The sequence below is a fragment of the Macaca mulatta genome, chromosome 9, assembly GCF_049350105.2.
Source record: "Macaca mulatta isolate MMU2019108-1 chromosome 9, T2T-MMU8v2.0, whole genome shotgun sequence".
NCBI classification, from domain to species: domain Eukaryota; kingdom Metazoa; phylum Chordata; class Mammalia; order Primates; family Cercopithecidae; genus Macaca; species Macaca mulatta.
In genome coordinates this window covers 59,675,456-59,694,043 of record NC_133414.1, presented here as the reverse complement: position 1 = coordinate 59,694,043, position 18,588 = coordinate 59,675,456, and the positions used below count along the sequence as shown (strand labels likewise).

At 38.1% G+C, this 18,588-nt stretch overlaps 1 protein-coding gene across 12 annotated transcripts in view; it reads right to left on the bottom strand.

The window, feature by feature from the left end:
- Nucleotides 1-18,588, bottom strand: part of ERCC6 (ERCC excision repair 6, chromatin remodeling factor) — an 84,305-nt gene that overhangs the window by 41,303 nt on the left and 24,414 nt on the right. For 8 of the 12 annotated variants that reach the window (XM_077946375.1, XM_077946380.1, XM_015147025.3 and 5 more), the window contains 2 exons: nt 10,173-10,301; nt 4,818-4,976 (listed from right to left, as the gene is read on the bottom strand). In XM_077946375.1, the coding sequence (XP_077802501.1) occupies nt 4,818-4,976; nt 10,173-10,301 (288 nt within the window). The remainder of the gene's footprint in view (nt 1-4,817; nt 4,977-10,172; nt 10,302-18,588) is intronic. The other 4 variants (XM_077946386.1, XM_077946376.1, XM_077946384.1 and 1 more) reach the window with 1 other exon arrangement.

The window sequence follows — 18,588 nt, the reverse complement described above, 5'->3', positions numbered from 1 at the left end:
CGGCTCTCCTGCCTTACCTCTCACTGCCACTATCCTAACACTTGCTCCTGTGGCCAGCAGCCCACCAGCCTGAACCGTCTTCCCTTCTTTCAATCGACCTTCACCTTGTCCTGGTTACCCTCTTACCCCTCCAGCTACCTTCTACTCAACATTCAGATCTCTAGCTTCCTCAACAAAGCCTTCCCTGTCCCTTTCTCTGTAAACAAGTTAAGGACTCTTCCTTAGTGCACTCCACATTAACCCTGTCGTAACACAAATCACCTTTACTGTAATTGTATGAGATCCTCCCTAAACTCTGTGAGAGGAGAGAGAATCTCTTCTTCAAATGATCTCAATGCCTACCTAATGGCAAGCAATTAAAGAATACTGGCTTTATTAAATTAAAACATTTTTTAAGATTGGAAGAAAATATATCAACATGCTAAAAGAGATTATTTCAGAGTTGGGGAATCATAAGTGATTTTTGTTTCCTTATTAGAGCTCAGAAATAAATGATTCCTGAACTTAAAACAATTTTTGGCCGGGTGCAGTGGCTCACGCCTGTAATCCTTGGGAGGCCAAGGCGGGTGGATCACCTGAAGTCAGGAGTTCGAGACCAGCCTGGCCAACATGGTGAAATCCCGTCTCTACCTAAACTACAAAAATTAGCCGGGTGTGGTGGCGAGTGTCTGTAATCCCAGCTGCTTGGGACGCTGAAGCATGAGAATCGCTTGAACCCGGGAGGCGGAGGTTGCAGCGAGCTGAGACTGCGCCACTGCACTCCAGCCTGGGCAACAAGAGCAAGACTCTGTCTCAAAACAAACAAACAAAAAAAATACAACTTTTACAAATAACTAAAGAGTAAATCATACAGTGCTTGAAATATTAAAAATCATCTACTATACAACTGAAAAATAATCTGTAGTTCTATAGAAAAATAACGAAACTTTGGTCAAGCCCTAACTTAAATGAGGCCTACCCTTACACTCCAACGTGACAAAATACCTGTCTACTTTGAAGCTCTCCCTGCCTCCAGCTACAGTCACCACTGTCCCTGCCCTTCAACTGGGTGGAAAGGGTCAGACTACAAGAAGCCAGAGGCTACAGGAGACTCCGACACTCTTCCTACAGAGTTTCTAAGCTATGCTCCTCACCAAGACAGGGCCTTTCTAGGCACCCCTCGAGCTCCCTAAGGAGAGTGGGACTCTGCCCTGGCCCCTTCCGTGGCAGCAAGCCTGTCTTTTTTTTTTTTTTTTTTTGAGACGGAGTCTTGCTCTGTCGCCCAGGCTGGAGCGCAGTGGCCGGATCTCAGCTCACTGCAAGCTCCGCCTCCCGGGTTTACGCCTCCTGCCTCAGACTCCCGAGTAATTGGGACTACAGGCGCCCGCCACCTCGCCCGGCTAGTTTTTTGTATTTTTTAGTAGAGACGGGGTTTCACCGTGTTAGCCAAGATGGTCTCGATCTCCTGACCTCGTGATCCGCCCGTCTCGGCCTCCCAAAGTGCTGGGATTACAGGCTTGAGCCACCGCGCCTGGCGGCAGCAAGCCTTTCTAAAAGGATTAAAATGCACCAGCTTCTTTCTGTCCTCCAAGGGGAATAAAAGAGTTATCATCAATATGCACTTAGCAGGGATTAGGAAACAACCAATCAAAAGCTGTCTAAAATATTTTTACAACAAACTCACATTCAAATAAGCATAAATACATGTATATGTTTTTTCAGGTTATACAGTATTTTTTTCTCTTTTATAATATGCCTTCTGCAAACTGCTACATTGATGACTCACATTTTGTTATTTAAGGCTAGTATATTCTTCTGGCTGAACATCTATCTGGCATTATCATGATGCCCTTTAATTTCTGCCATTTTCCCTCTAGTAGAAAAATCTGGAGATTTTCATGCTGACTTGAGATCTAGAAGCAGACCTAGATTGTTGCTGGACCACAGCAGGACAATCAACTCCATTAACAGTCACGTCGTCAACTGAACCACCCTTTCCTAACCCCTAATTCCAGTGAGATGAACTTGAGTAATGGCTAAGTGTACTACAGTGATTAGCATCAATTACCAAACAGACTACAATTCCTTTAATCTTTGATTACCATTGATTCCCTAATAAATTTAGGGCAAGTCATGGTCAAATATATCAACCTGCAAGATGGAAATCTGCTAATCACACCCAGAACTTACCAGGAACAACAGAGTAAAATATTTATCCTTGAAAGTTTATTAAACTTAGTAACATTATAAATTAACAAAATGATATCCAAGACTTTAAAAAATTAACTGAAGTTTAAAAAGTCAAATTATTTCCTTTTCATTGTAAGATTGAGGGGCCTATCATTATAATATGAATGGCAAAGTGAAAAGAAGGTGGCGTATCTATTATGAACGGGGAACACAGGAACCAGTATAGATGTTTATTAACCATATGTAATATGCTTCTCTGTCTTCTAGAAACACACATACAAAACACATTTTTAAAAAACAACAAATCAAACTTCTTTTACCATGAAGTTTCTTGGTATCACAGAGACACTGTTTCACTTCAATGTTCATGGTCTTTAAAATTACAACACTAAAATCATCTCAAATTAGGGCCCCTCTACAGTTTGTAAGAGTTCACAGGAAATATACATAGCCAATGAGGCAATAACAGCTCACAGAGAACTTCATTTGACCTTAAGAGCTATTTTTCTGTAAGACATAAATATAGAGAACTCCCAAATTCATCTGGTTCCAGAGGAGGATGTGTTATAAAGTTGTTAGGAAGATGTGGTCCAGTCTGCCCTGGTACATATGAACGGAGGGGACCACACTCCTCTGTAAATTTCCACTCATGAGGAGCCCAGATGTTTGTGATGCAGCACCACATTCTCGCAAGCCACTTCCACCAATACCATCTTAATAAAGACAATCTGGGATGTAGTCCAATATGCCACATTATTTCATTATAGAGAAGAGGATATAAGAATTGATAGTTAATTGATTACAGCTGTTGTTCATTATTAGCCTTGACTTCATTCTTAGTAGGACTGTCACCACCCAAGAGAGCATGTTTTAATTTTTAGATCAAAACTACACTGCAGGGATGACTTTAGGTTTCCCAGGACCCGAGCATTAGACTCCACGTAAGTTTGATGATAATAGGAAGGGAAGCAAAGAAAAGAAATGGGAAATAAGAAAATCCCAGAAACCATTTTAAGGAAAGAAAGAGTCCTAGAAACCATTTGGAGGAGTTTGGGGTAGTCTAGTTACCAAAAACACCCAATAGAGTTGCAGAAAACAAGCCAACCAAAGAGCTTATTTGAAACAGAAAAAGCATTTTATTTGAAACAGAAAAAGCATAGAAAAAAAATAAAGTCATAGATAAGACAACACTAAATGCCCACTTTCAACTTCAACTTTTCCTTAGATCTGGAATGTTTTCACATGCTTCCAAGCAAAATGTAATAGAATTCTCATATTTGAAAAAAAATCCCCTGCTTCAATATAACTTCCTTGTAACAACAACAACAAAACGTTTAGCATTTAAAAATCTCCGAGTGTTTTCTTCCCCTTCCTACATCTATATAAATGCAACTGGGGTTCTAAAATATTTTAAAACTCCAAACACTCCTCACAGAAGTATTGATCTGCTAACTTAAAGAGTAAGAAATAAAAAGAAAACACTAGAGACTAAAGAAACAAGATCTTGACTCAGTATGTATATGGTTCATATTTGGCTCTCTACTAAGCATTTTGCTGCTGATGAGCTGGAGTGTAGGAAGAACTTTGGGCACTTGCTGACTTTAGGCACACTGACACTACTGTAAAGACTATCTCCAAATCATATGTAGTGAGTGTCTGAGGTTTCCAGGGCACACCCCTCTAGCAAATACCTTGCTCTTACTCTTTACATAAGCCCTGAAACACAAGGAGCTTGGACTTATCTGGGTTCAATATGATGAAATATCCTACATAATTTACCTACCAATATTTTTACCAATACCAATTTCTATAAAGTCAATTTACAGTTTAAATATGGAAGTGCTCATAGTACTTTCTTTCAAAATAAAGTATTTCAGTCCTACCACACCAAATAGATTAAATCCTTATTCTTCTGGAATACAAAAGCCTTAATAGTTTATTTAAATTTCTAAAGAAAAGAAAGATTAACATCTAAACATAGTTTTCTACCATTTTAGGTAGTCACTTAGGTTTTGGCCTTAGAATTTATTACATAAAGTTCATAGATTGGGAAAGGCAGAAAGCACAAGGATCAGACAAGTAACTTCATTCAAAAACAAAAGAGAGAGCAAGCTATCTAGAAATGCTATCATGCACACTCATTATAAAGGAAATTAGGGAGAATGGCTTCTTCAAAGCTCCAGCTCTCCCCATGAATAGACTTTGTACTTACTGTAATGCTCACCTGGTCTCCTGCCAGAACAACTATTTTAATGCAAAATTTAATAAATGGAACTAAAGGTATTATGTCTAATTTAAAATTCCATATTGTGTAAACTATTGATATTAACATAATTGAGTTTGTAAACAATCCATTTGTAGAAGCTAACCTTAGACATCGTATTGACCCAAAATATCTAGTGGGGCTCATCTGCAAAATGAAGCATCAATGCCTGGAATTCATTAAAAGTGTTACATGTTTAATTTCTCCTGCCCTACAGCTCCATTGTCTCGTAAAATTTTTCCTTTGATGTCCCCCACTAAAAGAATTAAAGGAATATTGTAATTGAAATATCATCAATAATTCACAAGACCCTCCTCCACAGCAATACATCTGATGAAATATTAATTGAGCTCCACAGACTGACAGTCTGCAGAGGAGCACTTGCCTGTAATTTGAACCACGAGTCCTGATCTTGCTGTAGCTCAGACCTGCCAAGAAGGCAATTATCTGGATGGTCTTGCCCAATCCCATTTCGTCTCCCAGAATTCCTCCTGCCTGCTGGCAGTGCAATTCCCACAGCCACCTAACACCTGTCTGCTGGTACCTACAACAACAAACACCAACAAGAAAAGAGAAAATGGCAAATGGTGGATAATACAGATCATAACAGAAAGTACTCATGAATTAATCATTTGGCTAGGTTCTAGTACCAGTCAGAGAAACATGCGGGATGTGTGTTTTACATGAGTATTATATTTATAAGGTCATACATTTTTGATCACCTAGGCATAAAATCACAAATTTTTCTTTACAAAACGTTAACACATTTCTAATTAAACTGATAGATGGGGTAATTAGAGACTATTTCCTTTCTTTTCAACATTAGAAATAGCTTGCTAAACAAGCATAAACTTACTATTTTTTACTCACTTTCTGGGGGGAAAAAATCCCAAACATTTTTCATAAAGTTCCATTAATTTTTCTACAAAACAGAGGCACTAATGTTTATTTTTTCAATCTGAATAGCATCAAAAAAGCAGGACAGAGAACACCACAACCTACAGCTTATACTATTGAAAAGTCATTTGGTAATCATATTATCTTTTAATAGAAAAAACTAAATTTTAAGGTCATAAACAAGTCTGAATAAATAGGGCTGCTCTCAAAATTAGGACATAACAGATGATTCTGTCATATTACTAGCAGATGCAAAAAAGAACAGTTTAAAGACTCAACAATACAAAAGGTCTTTTTAATATTTCAAAGCAGAAATTGATTCAGGGAGTTTACCATAGGTATAAAAAGATCATAGCTATTAAGATTTTAAATAAGGAATACGAGCCAAAGAGAAATAATTTAAACCACCCCCCGCCCCGCAAAAAGTAGAAGTTAGTATTTTTCTTTCTCCATCAATGATATGTTTAATCTAAAACCTAAAAATAAAGTTAAAAAAGGAAAAATACAAAAAAATTTTCTGAGAGTGGAAGAAACACTTAACAACAGGGAATGGTATGAAGATTATATCCCAAGTTACAAAATCTAAAGCAAATACCACTTGAATTAAAAGATGATGGGTTAGATGAGGTGGCTCATGCCTGTAAATCCCAACACTTTGGGAAGCCGAGGCAGGAGGATCACTTAAGCCCAGGAGTTCAAGACTAGCCTGGGCAACATAGTGAGATCTCATCTCTACCAGAAAAAAAAAAAAATTAGCCTGGAGTGGTGGCACATGCCTGTGGTCCCAGCTACTTAGGAGGCTAAGGTGAGAGGACCGCTTGAGCCATGGAGGATGAGACTGCAGTGAACCATGATTGCACCACTGGATTCCAAACTGGGCAACAGAGTGAGATCCCATCTCTAGTAAATAAATAAATAAATGATGCAAGATAAAGGATTTTTTTTTTTTCCAAAGAAAATATCAAGGCTAATGGGCTACCCATCTTAAAATAAGATGGTTTTGTTGTTTTGCTGCCCAAATATTTACTATCTGGTACCTGGTATGTCTACCTAAAATCTCATTTTGGACTTCAGCTCATTTAACTGGTTTTATTTAATCTCCTCTCAGTAAATATATCATAATTAACTTTCTCCCAGTATTTTGCAAAGCAATTCTAGAAGTTTGACTCTAGCTGTTCCATTATTACCTATTACATAATGAAAACTCTGAATGAGAATTTTGCTGCTTATTAGGTCTGCTAATTATAATACACACACTGGATATGCACCTTGGAGAAAAGGACTAAAAATCAAAACACGATGAAGTCTAGTACAGATATAAGATGGTTCAATTTGGGAAGAAGGACAAATTCCAAAAATATGTGGTATATAATCAGAGAATAATGGCTACCACTTAAGGAGCAGGCTGCTGAGGAGGCACAGGCCAGGTGGTTTGGACATAGCCTCACAATCAACCTGCACAAAGGAGATTATCAGCACACTTTATCACTAGGAAACAAAAGCTCAGAATGGTTAAGTAACTTGCCAAAGGTCACATTGCTAGAAAAAAATGAGCAAGCCAGAGCTGAAATCCAGAACTGTATGTTTCCAAAGTGATTCTAGAAATGATCTAGACCAATAGTTGTCAGCCAGGGGTAATTTTTCTTCCTATGGGACATTTGGCAATGTCTAAAGACATTTTTGTTACAACTGGAGAAGTGCAATAGTAGAGGCCAAAGAAGCTGTTCAATATCTGATACCGCACAGGACAGTCCCCACAGCAACAAATTATTTAGCCCTAGACGTCAATTGTGTCAAGGTCGAGAAACCCTGATTTAGAACAAAAGTTGGTTCATGAACTGGCTACACTAGAATAATCTCAACTTTTGAAAAAGACATACTGCAAAAAGCTCTCCAAAAAAACTGATGTGCAATTAGTTTCCAGAATCACTAAATTCTAGTCAATTGACCTCTTTTTGCTGAGATACAGAACAACCATGGGACCAGCTCCTCCAGTCAGGGAACAAAATCTCCCAGTGATTATTCTAGTGTATTATTCCTACACCACACTGCCTCCATCCTACATGGGTCCAACAACTTTTTTGCTTGGGGCTCATCAACTTAATTAAAGTGGGGAGAGTATGGAGAGGAGCAATTGAGAAATTATTAAAGGAATGGTAAATAGCATAGGATCCCTGAGAGGGGATCTCTCAGCAGGAACCTGAGAGGGGGTCAAGACAACTAGATTCTGTGTGGCCCAGGAGAGGCAGCATACAATGTGCTGGATGTTTCCTCATCTACAAATCTAATCTTTGAGGGCTTCCAAACAGCATGTGAATGTGTTTACAAGAAGATGAACAGCACTAAGAAAACGACATTAAAAAAAATATCTTACTAGGCAGCATGTAAGTCATATCTCGAGTAGGATCCCTAACAACTAGGGATAGTTACAAAGACAGCAAAGAGTGGCTCTTTCTTTCCACACAACACATGAAGGCCCTCAGATGGTATTTAAAGGAAATTCACTTGCAGATTGAAAGCACTAGCCACACAGCTGGTAGATGGTATACATAGCTGGTATTGCTAGATGAGGAGTAAGCGGCCTGACTCAGGTTTCAGCGGTGCCACTAACTAACTTTGGTTTTATTGCTTTACCTTCCTAATAATAAACAGTGTAAACCAATTACATAGTTTAAATAAAAAACATACTATAGAATCTAGTTTTCAAAATTTTTGAAAAGCATATAAAAATTACTTTTTAGGGACAGTTAAAGATTTTTGTAACTATACAACATAAAAAATTTATTCTGCTATCCCTTGAGACTGAGGCATCACTATGTGACCACAGACAATTGGTGTGCATTGGCATTGCCACACTAACCCAAGATTGCATTTACTAGTGTGGCTGAAGGTAAGCTCAAAAGATTGAAGTTTGTCATTTGACTGCTAAATTAGATAGACAAATGTACTTGCTGGGCAAACTTTCAAAACAGAAATGTAAGTGTTAAACATTATCTTGCAGAAAATAGTACTTAAATGGCTAATTGTACCTTCTGACTCCCTTGTGTGCAACTCTATACCCTGTTAATTCAATTCCATAGAATGCAGTAAATACAGTAAAAAATACATCTACAGTTTAAAATTAAATTGGCCCCACTAAAATGTAATCATAAAAGAAAAATGGAGACTATCAATCCTGTTAATTTTTTTCATACAGCAAAAGAAAATGAACAGAAGTTTTATGACATTTATAAAATATTTAAAATCCTGTTTTTGCAGAGATTAAAAAACACATTACTTTCCAGGAATGTGCAATTAAGACTAATTTTTAAAAAACAAATATTATTTATATTAACTACTATAGAGTTTTGTCAATACACTGAATCCTAAATACTTTTAGTAAGCAAAGTTTAGTTCTATTAATTGTGAAATATCTTTGCTAGAAAATCTGACATTTATACAAAAATGCAGACTCAACTTGATCCTTGAGGATATTTGCCAAATCACTTACTACACATACACAGAAGCATCCTGTCTCTTTAAAATCAATTTAATCTACAATTTGGGTGTTCCTTTTGCTAGTACAACACTGATGGTATTTGGCTTGTTTCTTAATAAACAATCACTTTAGAGAAAACAAAAAGAGTTGCCAATAAATGTGGCCTTTATTTACCTTTCCATAGTTAATTTTCATTTGGGAGAAGCAATAAACAAAGCAACCACCTCTCTGCAAATATTACTACAGATTCGGATTTCAACTTCTGCATGGCTGTTCCTCTGTCCAGTTAAAGCAATCACATCAAGACACTTCACATCTTCAGAGTTTGGCTTTCTATAATGTTTAGTGGGATAAAATAACTACTCTTCGCTCTCCACTCCCCCATGGAGAGAAAAATTAAAACTGTAATATAAGCTCTTTGAGAGAAAATATAAAGAGCATGCTGTTTTTAAGTAAACTTCTTCCACAAGTTTAGGGCATGGCTGACAACTGAATCTATCAAGGAGACTAAACTTAATCATCTCAAAGAAAGAACTTTGCATCCTGCTCCCAACTACAAATTGATTATACAAAAGAGACAGAAAGAAGCTATGTAATGGTTTAACTTCCTACATGCATCTAAGAAGCCTTCCTAAAGTATCTTGTTAAGTAAATCCCAGGAGTGATGAGACTGAAAATGTTCCTCAGTATTTACATTCATCACGGGAGACCGGCCAGCCCTTAGAGATGACATGCACGCATCTATCAGGCAGCATCCGGTCATCTCCAATGCTTGGCCACTTACACATGAAACCTAGCTTCAGACAGCAACTTAATCGTCAAGGTGTTGCCCATATCTTCTCTTTTGACATTAGAATGACATCCTACATAAAATATTTAGATGCGCATTTGGTCAGCTCAAAAATATTATACCCTCAGGTACAATATAAGACACTCAAAACATCTCAAAAGTTTTTTATTCCCACATATAAGAAAAAAAATCCTTCCCAATATTGATTTTAATATGCAACTCTTCCTATTAATCTGATTTAAGAAATTAGGAGTTTGGCACCTTAAAATTACTAAGAACAAAAAAATTATTCAACATAGATGGCTTTTAAATGTGTTGCTTTTAGTCTGCTGAGACAGGTCCATATAGATTCATCAGTTTACAAACATACCCAATGTACACTTTAGTCAATTTATTATCATCCAATTTTAATGAACAGCACGTGGCTATAATTTCATTTGACAGTATCTGTTTTTGCAATAAATTGCTGCAAGTACCTTCAGGGCCCACAGGTAGCTACTATGTAATTCCTAAAATGTTAATTTGTACATAATGGCTTGACAGCAAATAGAAAGGAAAGAACACATGGTACATACTTAAAAAGCTTTTTGAACAGAAAACCTGGCACTTTAAAACCTTCGTCAAATTCAGCATCGCTTTCCTCAGAATCGTCCTCCAGCTTCAGACGTTTCTCTTTGTCCTGCGGTCTCAGTTTATTCCATCTCCTACCATAAAAATAAAAATCGTATTTCCATTATTTTGATCACAAGATAGATTTAAAAAGATAGCTCCTGATAATATACAAGAAAAAACGGGCAAATTAAAATGGTCTCTTAGGTTAATGCTGCCATTATTACCCAAAACACGGATATTCAAAGAGGAAAAACAATTCTCTTCTCCGGCCATCTCAATTCATTTCTTATGTAAATTATTACAGCTGCTCTAGAAATATTTCTTTAAGGTCTCATTTCATTATCAAAACTACTTTCTCCTCTTCTGGCATACCCTAAGGGAAAATTTCTCTGCTAGTTCGTAATACATGAAATTAGTTCTAGAAAAGATTCAGTAAAAATTTCAATATAATTGAGTGTCTTCACAACAGCAATACTATGTAACAAAAAATAGATTTTATTTATAATTACTGTTTCTGTGCTAAAGATATGATAATCACAGCATAAAACAACAAAGTACCTTAAACATAAAGCAAATTTTGGGTCAAAAATCACTGAATCAGGTTCACATTACTGATTACTTAACTGGGGGAAGAGGCATCAGCAATATATAAGCACTGATAGTGCTACCACTCAAAAAAATGTGTTCACTGAATAAAATCTAAGTTACAAATTTAGTAATATACTTTCAGATATAAAATAAGGCGAACACTTATATTTCAGAAGGAAATATATTTCATCTAAATATCTGAAAGTCTTAGCAACACACCAAGGTTGTGGAGAAGGTGCACCCATTTAACGAGACTAATTTTGCATTTATATAACTATAATGGACCCTAGTTGTCATGAGTGGGGGAAAAAAGCCTCAAATTCTATTCACTTTCAAAATAAAAAGATGACTTTTTTCATTTGGCATGGTGCAACTGATGCTCTGAATTTCACAAAATGGTGGAAATGGAATAAAACAATAATACAGAGAAATGCTTTCAAACTACAATAAAAAAAAAAACTCACAGGAAGTAAGAGCGGCAACACATATACAGCATTTATCTGCCACTGACTATGCAAGAGTAAGAGAGAATGTCTGAGGCAAGGCAAGAGAAAATGAAAGGGTAATACTACACATGCTGCCTGGTCAGAGGTATGGTGTGTTGTCCATTACAAAACCAGCACAGAGCCCAATGCTAGTATCTGAGTAGCTGCTGGTGGGCCTTAAAGCACATCCTCTGATAAACTCTTGCCTTGTTGAAAATTTCAACTCTTCAAGGTAATAAAAGGAAGGGCTAGCTGAAATTTTCTTGTGATCAATAAGAACTGGTGATCTGAAATTGCACTGCACGGTAGTAAAGGACCTATAAATAAGATCAATGAAGCACTGTTGGTCATTTCCAGAGAAGAACAGCAAATGGAAGAGGCAGTATATGGCCAAGTCAAGGAAATAGCTATCATCTGACAATAGTTTAATAAGTGATACTCTTTTTATAGAAAAATTTAATGTCCTTTTTGTGCTTAACTTCTAAAGGCAATCTCTTCTTCTCCACTGGTATTTTTCTTCTTTAAAAATTATCACTGTGTAATGGACAAAATGAAGTATCTCTAGGTGGCTATGAGTCTTCTGGGTTTCATGTTATTTACAAATTTAGTTAAATGCAATGGTGTACAACAACCGTTCTTGACAGGGAGCAATTCTGTCCCTTCAACCCCACCCTGGGGTAATCTGACAATGCCTAGAGATATTCTTGGTTGTTACAACTGTGGAAGGAGTCGGGAGGATATACTACTACTGGCATCTTCCATGTGAGTCCAGGTATGCTGCTAAACATTCTACAGCACACAGGACAGCCCCCAAACCCCCCAGTAAAAAGTTATCAAGTCTCAAATGTCAATAATGTCAAAGCCAAGAAGCCCTGGCATATAGGTATCCCTTACTATCAAAACTTAGAAACTGAACAGATATACTTTCCTGATACACATATCTGAATTCTTGCTACTCACTCTGTAATTCAGCAATCAAGCAGTTTACATAATGAGAGAGTCCTCAGTATCAAAACTATGAACTCAGAGCCAAACTTCTGCATAACAAAGGATACTTGTATTTAGTAAACTTGTGGATAACATAAACGCTGGAAGAATCACAGCCACTTAAACATACTTCACTTTGCAATTTCTCCAAGATAATTTTACAGAAGGAGAAATAAAAACACCAGAATATATTGCCTTTAGAAGTCTGGCACAATAAGGTCATTAAATATTTTACATACAGGGTATCACTTTTTAAACTTCATTGATATATGACGACCATTTCCTTAGACTTAGCCAGTCGATCTTTGTGGCTGTTAAATTTCCCACCACATCACTCTGCATCGACAAGATTCAGCTTCCTCCTCCTCCCTCCCTCCTAAAATATATAGGCATCTTGTCACCACAGAACTCAGCACCTAGGAAACCACATAAGCCACTACAGAAATGATTGTATTCTAGTGCCTTCCACTTCATAAAGAAAGATGAAAAGGGCCAAACATTTATTCAGTTTGGCTAAAGGATGACTAAAAGTGGTGGGGAAAATCATTATTGCCTACAAGTATTTGTATCATTGTGAAGACAAATCGCCCCAGTAGAATTATACACATATTAAAGACAGAAAATACCACGGTTATAAAACCACACGTATACAGAGAGGCGAAGAGATTCTTCTGTTACATAAGCAATACTTCCTCATGTGACTTATCGCCAAAATAGACCTGACCATCTGATAAGGGTCCACTGAAGCAGCACAGCTGAAGGTGGGGCCGACAAGTACACCACAGCACACTAGGGAAAGGGGGAGAACCAAGTTCATCCACACATACACAGAAACATGTCTTCCCCATCCCAGATGCTGCCAAGAGACTTTAAGGTGCTCTCTTTAACATGTCTAACCAGCCTGTCCTGTAGTCTGGCAGGCTGAGCAGTCTGTCTGGCCAGCAGATGTAAAGGATTCTGTATACGAACACACTGGGTTTGACATACGCAGAAGCGCAGGCACAGGCACAAAAGTCTGAGCTCATACTGGCTGTAGTCAAATCCTGGTGCCATTTACTAGCTCATGAACCCTCAGCAAGTAACTTAACTTCCTCCGCATCTAACTTTCCTCCACTGTGAGATGGGGAGAACAGCAGCACCTACTTCACTGGGTTCTGGGAAGGATTAAATAAGGTGTCACATACAAAGCACCTTAGCACAGAACCTAGATTAGGAAGTGCTTAATAAACTGATATAGTATTATATATAACCACATACATTTTCTGAAATCCTCACAACAACCCTGCAGCAGATACTATTATTATGTTCACTGAAAGAAGAAACAGGTTACATATGTGGCCCAATACAATGTGCATATTGCAATGTACCCTGTTTAACAGAACTATCTGAACATGTATACCTGAACAGAAACTGTGATAGCTCATCAAATGGATGCTCAGTAAATTATTACGAATAATGTGTTCACCATAGGAGTAAAGACACCTAGTCTTCAGATGGTACCTGTTGGAATATCTCAATTTAAAAATTCTGTCACAAATTTGTAAATAGTAAACCGCCATTAGGTATGGCAGTCTTTTACGTGATAGTAACAAAAATAGATACAGATTGACTTAAAATTGGTAGGGAGTGGGTAAGAATTAAGATCTGGGCCAAGTAAGCTGAAATCTTAAAAATTAGAAATGACCTCAAAATGTCTAAATTCTGTTATTTCAATAAGTAGACCAGTTAACTGAGAAAAAGCACAAGGGAGCAGTAAATAGTCCAATATTTACCCTTTTAGAAAACAAATAACTTTTTCATGTTCTCTATTCTCTCATTTTAAAAAATCCACACACGTAATAGTCACAGCTGCAGCCACATAAAACGAAGTGGTGGGCATGGTGTTCACTGGCTGTGTTTCTAGCTCCTCACAGAACTGCCAGATTCAGCCTGCTGTCAACTCCACTGGCAGCCAATTACAAGAGAAGCTGGGAACAAACATAAACCTAAAATTCCAGTCAGATGCAGACAGAGAAAACACTCCCTGGTTTCCCTACATTCATGCAGGAATGAGAATCTGGCCCAGGCTGTGGGGCCTGGGGCTGAGACTGCAATAATCATCTGTCAGAAGCAACTCAGACCCAGCACAACCAGTTGAACGACACTAGGAACAATGCTTCCTCCAGTTGTAACCTATTAGGGTGCCTTGTCAATGGAACCCTAAAAGCTAGTTGCTGTCATTTAATATATTTTAGAAGAATTTTCAGCATTCCGAGGATGTTCAAAATAAGTAAGTGGAAAGACACAGCTAGCTACCACTGTGCCATACCATGTATGCAGCCTCATCTCTGTGCACCTGCATTCCTGTACTGTCCCCAAATCCTTCCCCTAACACACATATCCACACATTCAGCAGACCTTTCACACCCTCACTCATGCAGCACCTCCACTCACAGAAACCTCCCATGACCAGCCAGATTTAGGCGTCCTGTCTTCTAAGGGCCCTCCCAATCCCGTGACATCTTGGACACACCTGGGAGCTCTACTACAGTGCCCATCAAGTATAGCATACTGTGAAATCCATACCAGTGTCCTCCACTGGACTTGAAGCCACCTGGGGACAGACACTGTCCTAGCCATTTTTATAGCACTAGAGACTGGTATAATGCCTCCTCATGGCAGACAGTAAGTGCTGAATGAATGAATGAAGTTCATAATTGGGTTAGGGAAAAGGAAGATACAGACAGAGAAGCATGGCTTGAAAATGGTCAAAAGGGGTCATCCAGAAATAGGTTCTAGAAACTTTCTGTTCTATCTCATTTAGAGCCTACCTCTTGCTGCATTTCCTACTCCTTCTACCCGTATGACTTTAAAGCACTGCTCCTAGCTCTGTCCACTGGATAAAAATGGTTAAGGTTCGCTACAAAAAAATGACCCATAATGAGGGTGGCTGTAACATCAGATAAGTTCTTAATTTAGAATCTTATAACAAAAAAAAGATAAGGAGAAGGAAAGCTCATTATTTTGAACAATAAAAAGGTAAATAAATAAAATAAAAATTGTGTGATTTAAGTCTGAGCTCCATTTTTTGGGTTCATCACCAGCAGGTGACGGTAAGGAGCCTGGTTTCTGCACGCCAGCTGATGGGAAGAACCAGGAGCCCTGAGTTTGGTCCCAAGCTTCCCCAGGACCAGGTGGGAAAGGCTGGGCAAAAGAAGTACCTTCTTATGAAAGAATTCTTATGACGGGAAAAAAGTCTAGCCTTAAACTGTCTTTACATTACTAGGAAGGAAATAGTGTTTTTGATGTTCCTACTTTCATTTGTTTCTTTAATATATACATGTAAAAGTCACAGCTGCACCCAAATAAAACTAAGTGTGTTGTTCATCTTATTTTTTTCTTTTTCTTTTTTTTTTGAGACAAAGTCTCACTCTGTCACCTCAGCCAGAGGGCACTGGCGTGATCTCAGCTCACTGCAACTCCCACTTTCCAGATTCAAGCAATCCTTGTGCCTCAGCCTCCAGACTAGCTAAGGACTACAGGCGTGCACCACCATGTCTGGCTGATTTTTGTATTTTTTGGTGTAGATGGGGTTTTGCCATGTCGGCCAAGCTGGTCTCAAACTGACCTCAATTGATCTGCCTGCCTTGCCTTCCAAAGTGCTAGGATTACAGGTGTTAGCCAACATTCCCGACCCATCAAGGCATTTTCTAACTCCTAAAGCCCCTGTCAGGCTCCAGTGGTGGCCACTAGAGGAGAACCCAGCAACAGACACAGATTTAAGATAACCACAGATAAGTGAAAACTAAATGTAGGCAAAAGAGGTGCATTACAGGCCTTTAACTAGTAAGGGGAGGCCTGAACTTTAGAAAACATAATGTAACATTATTGAATCTGCCTCCTCCACCACAAAATGAGCCAAATAATGACTTTTTATGAGGACTAAATGAAATAATGTATGTACATTATACTTTTGAAACTACATAAATTTCAGATGCTATAACAGTTGGCAGATTACACAAAAAGATTGAGAAATTTTAATTAATTGCAGGTTAAATGGGAATAAAAAATAGCAAATGTCAAAACACCTATTGCAATCTTAGGCCAGCAGGAGCTCAGTTCAACCCCCAAGCATAGAAGACTGTCATGCCAGTTCACTCCATACTGGTCAGTCAAGATCGGCAGGACATTCCAGTCAGGACATCCTATCATCCAGGACAGCAAGGAGGCTGGAAATCAAGCCAAAAGAGAAGACACAGAAGAGGTACAAGAGAAGGATCTGGTACATCTACCTCAGAATACAACTGTGAGAAACCACACCGCAATCTTGACCTACCTACACTTAGAACCAAGGGGCATGTTGCATGGTTTGTCCCCTAGACAGATGTCTGGTGCCCCCTAGTGTGTTCAAAGGAGAAATAATTATATTTCTTCCCAATATTGATACCGTACTTATATTTTTATAGACATTTTATCATTAAGTGGGCCTTAAGCTTATTTTTAAAAATGTATAAAAGGTACCAAAAGCATAACATCAATAAAACAAAATTTGTAACAGCTAACGATTTTGCTATGCTTATGACAGGTTGAACAGTCCTTATCCAAAATGCTTGGGACAAGAAGTATTTTGGATTTTGGAATATTTGTGTGTATACACAATGAGATATGTTGGGATGGGACCCAAGACTAAACGTGAATTCATTTATGTTTCATATTCATTCATTACGTTTCATAACTTATACACACAGACTGAAGGTAATGTTATACAATATTTTCTGCATGAAACAAAGTTTTGACTGTGTTTTGACTGAGACCCAACATATGAGGTCAAATATGGAATTTTCCACTTGTGGCATCAGGTTGCTAAAACATTTTCAGATTTTGGATTTTCAGACCAGGGATGTCAACCTGTGGTATCAATTGTTAAACTGCCTTTACTTGTGAAAGATCACATTTTCATATCAATATTTATACACCCTCCTTCATGGTTCTCACAGACCCTCATTTCAAGCATCTTACTGCCTTGGTGGAATCTCTGTCATAACTTTTAGCTAGTGGGCGTGTAACAAGAATAGCTAATATCTACTGAGTGCCTGATGTATGCCAAATATCTTACACATATCATCACCCATGAAGAAGGTACTGCTGTGATCCCCAACTTACCCCATCTTGTGAGTGGACACACAAGACCTCAGAGCTACTCGGCAAGGCTCTGGCACTCACTCCACGGCCCGTGGTGTCTAACCCGTATGCTATTTACTGCCTCCTTAAGGAAAGTCAGCTAGCTCTGGACAAGTTTTGTTTTGAGATTACATATATACCCATACATACATATTTTTTAATTGGGTCAGAAAACAAATAGTAATTATGACTGACAGTGATACTGGGCACTGGGCACTATTTTAAGTATTTCACATTTATTAATTCATTTAATCTTTACAACTTAATAAGGAAGATACTGTATGTATGAGTCCATTTTCACACTGCTATAAAGAAATACCCGAGACTGGGTAATTTATAAGGGAAAGAGGTTTAATTGACTCACAGTTCGGCATGGCTAGGGAGGCCTCAGGAAATGTACAATCATGGTGGAAGGTGAAGGGCACCTTCTTCACAAGGTGGCAGGAGGAAGTGAGTGCAAGCACAGGAAAAACTTCCACTTTTAAAACCATAAACTCTCGTGAAAACTAACTGTCATGAGAACAGCATGGAGGAAACTGCCCCCATTATCCAGTCACTTCCCATCAGGTTCCTCCCTTGACACATGGATTACAATTCAAGATGAGATTTGGGTGGGGACAGAAAGCCAAACCATATCAATACTATTATTATTGTTATTCTCCCTTTTTTCTTTTTTTTTTTAACAGTCAAAGCAGACAGAGAGAAAGAAAGGAAGCTGTCCAAGATTACCAATGAGTTAAGGAAAAGATTCAAACCCAGATAATCAGGTTCTAGAGTCTATATTTCTATCTGTTACATAATACTGTCTTCAAAAAGTATTTTCCAAACTCCCTAGTACCACTGCTTTTCTCACAGTGCCAGCAGAAGGGTCCTCTTTAACTGCCACAGAACAAAAGCAATTGCACAAGAACAAACCAAATTCTAAAACTTCAAACCATATGTTGTCTTAAAAAAACATCAGGACTAAGGTTTAAAGAAGGGAAAGATTGCCTTCATTTTTGTACAATAACAAGATTCCTTCTCCACCTTAATACTGTGCAAGGTAAGTCAAAACTCACTTTTCACTACACCCCTGCAAACTTTTCCAAGTAACAGTAAAATCAGTGTAGCAGTTCTTCGAACTATACATAATCTAGGCTTAACAATCATGTAATATACA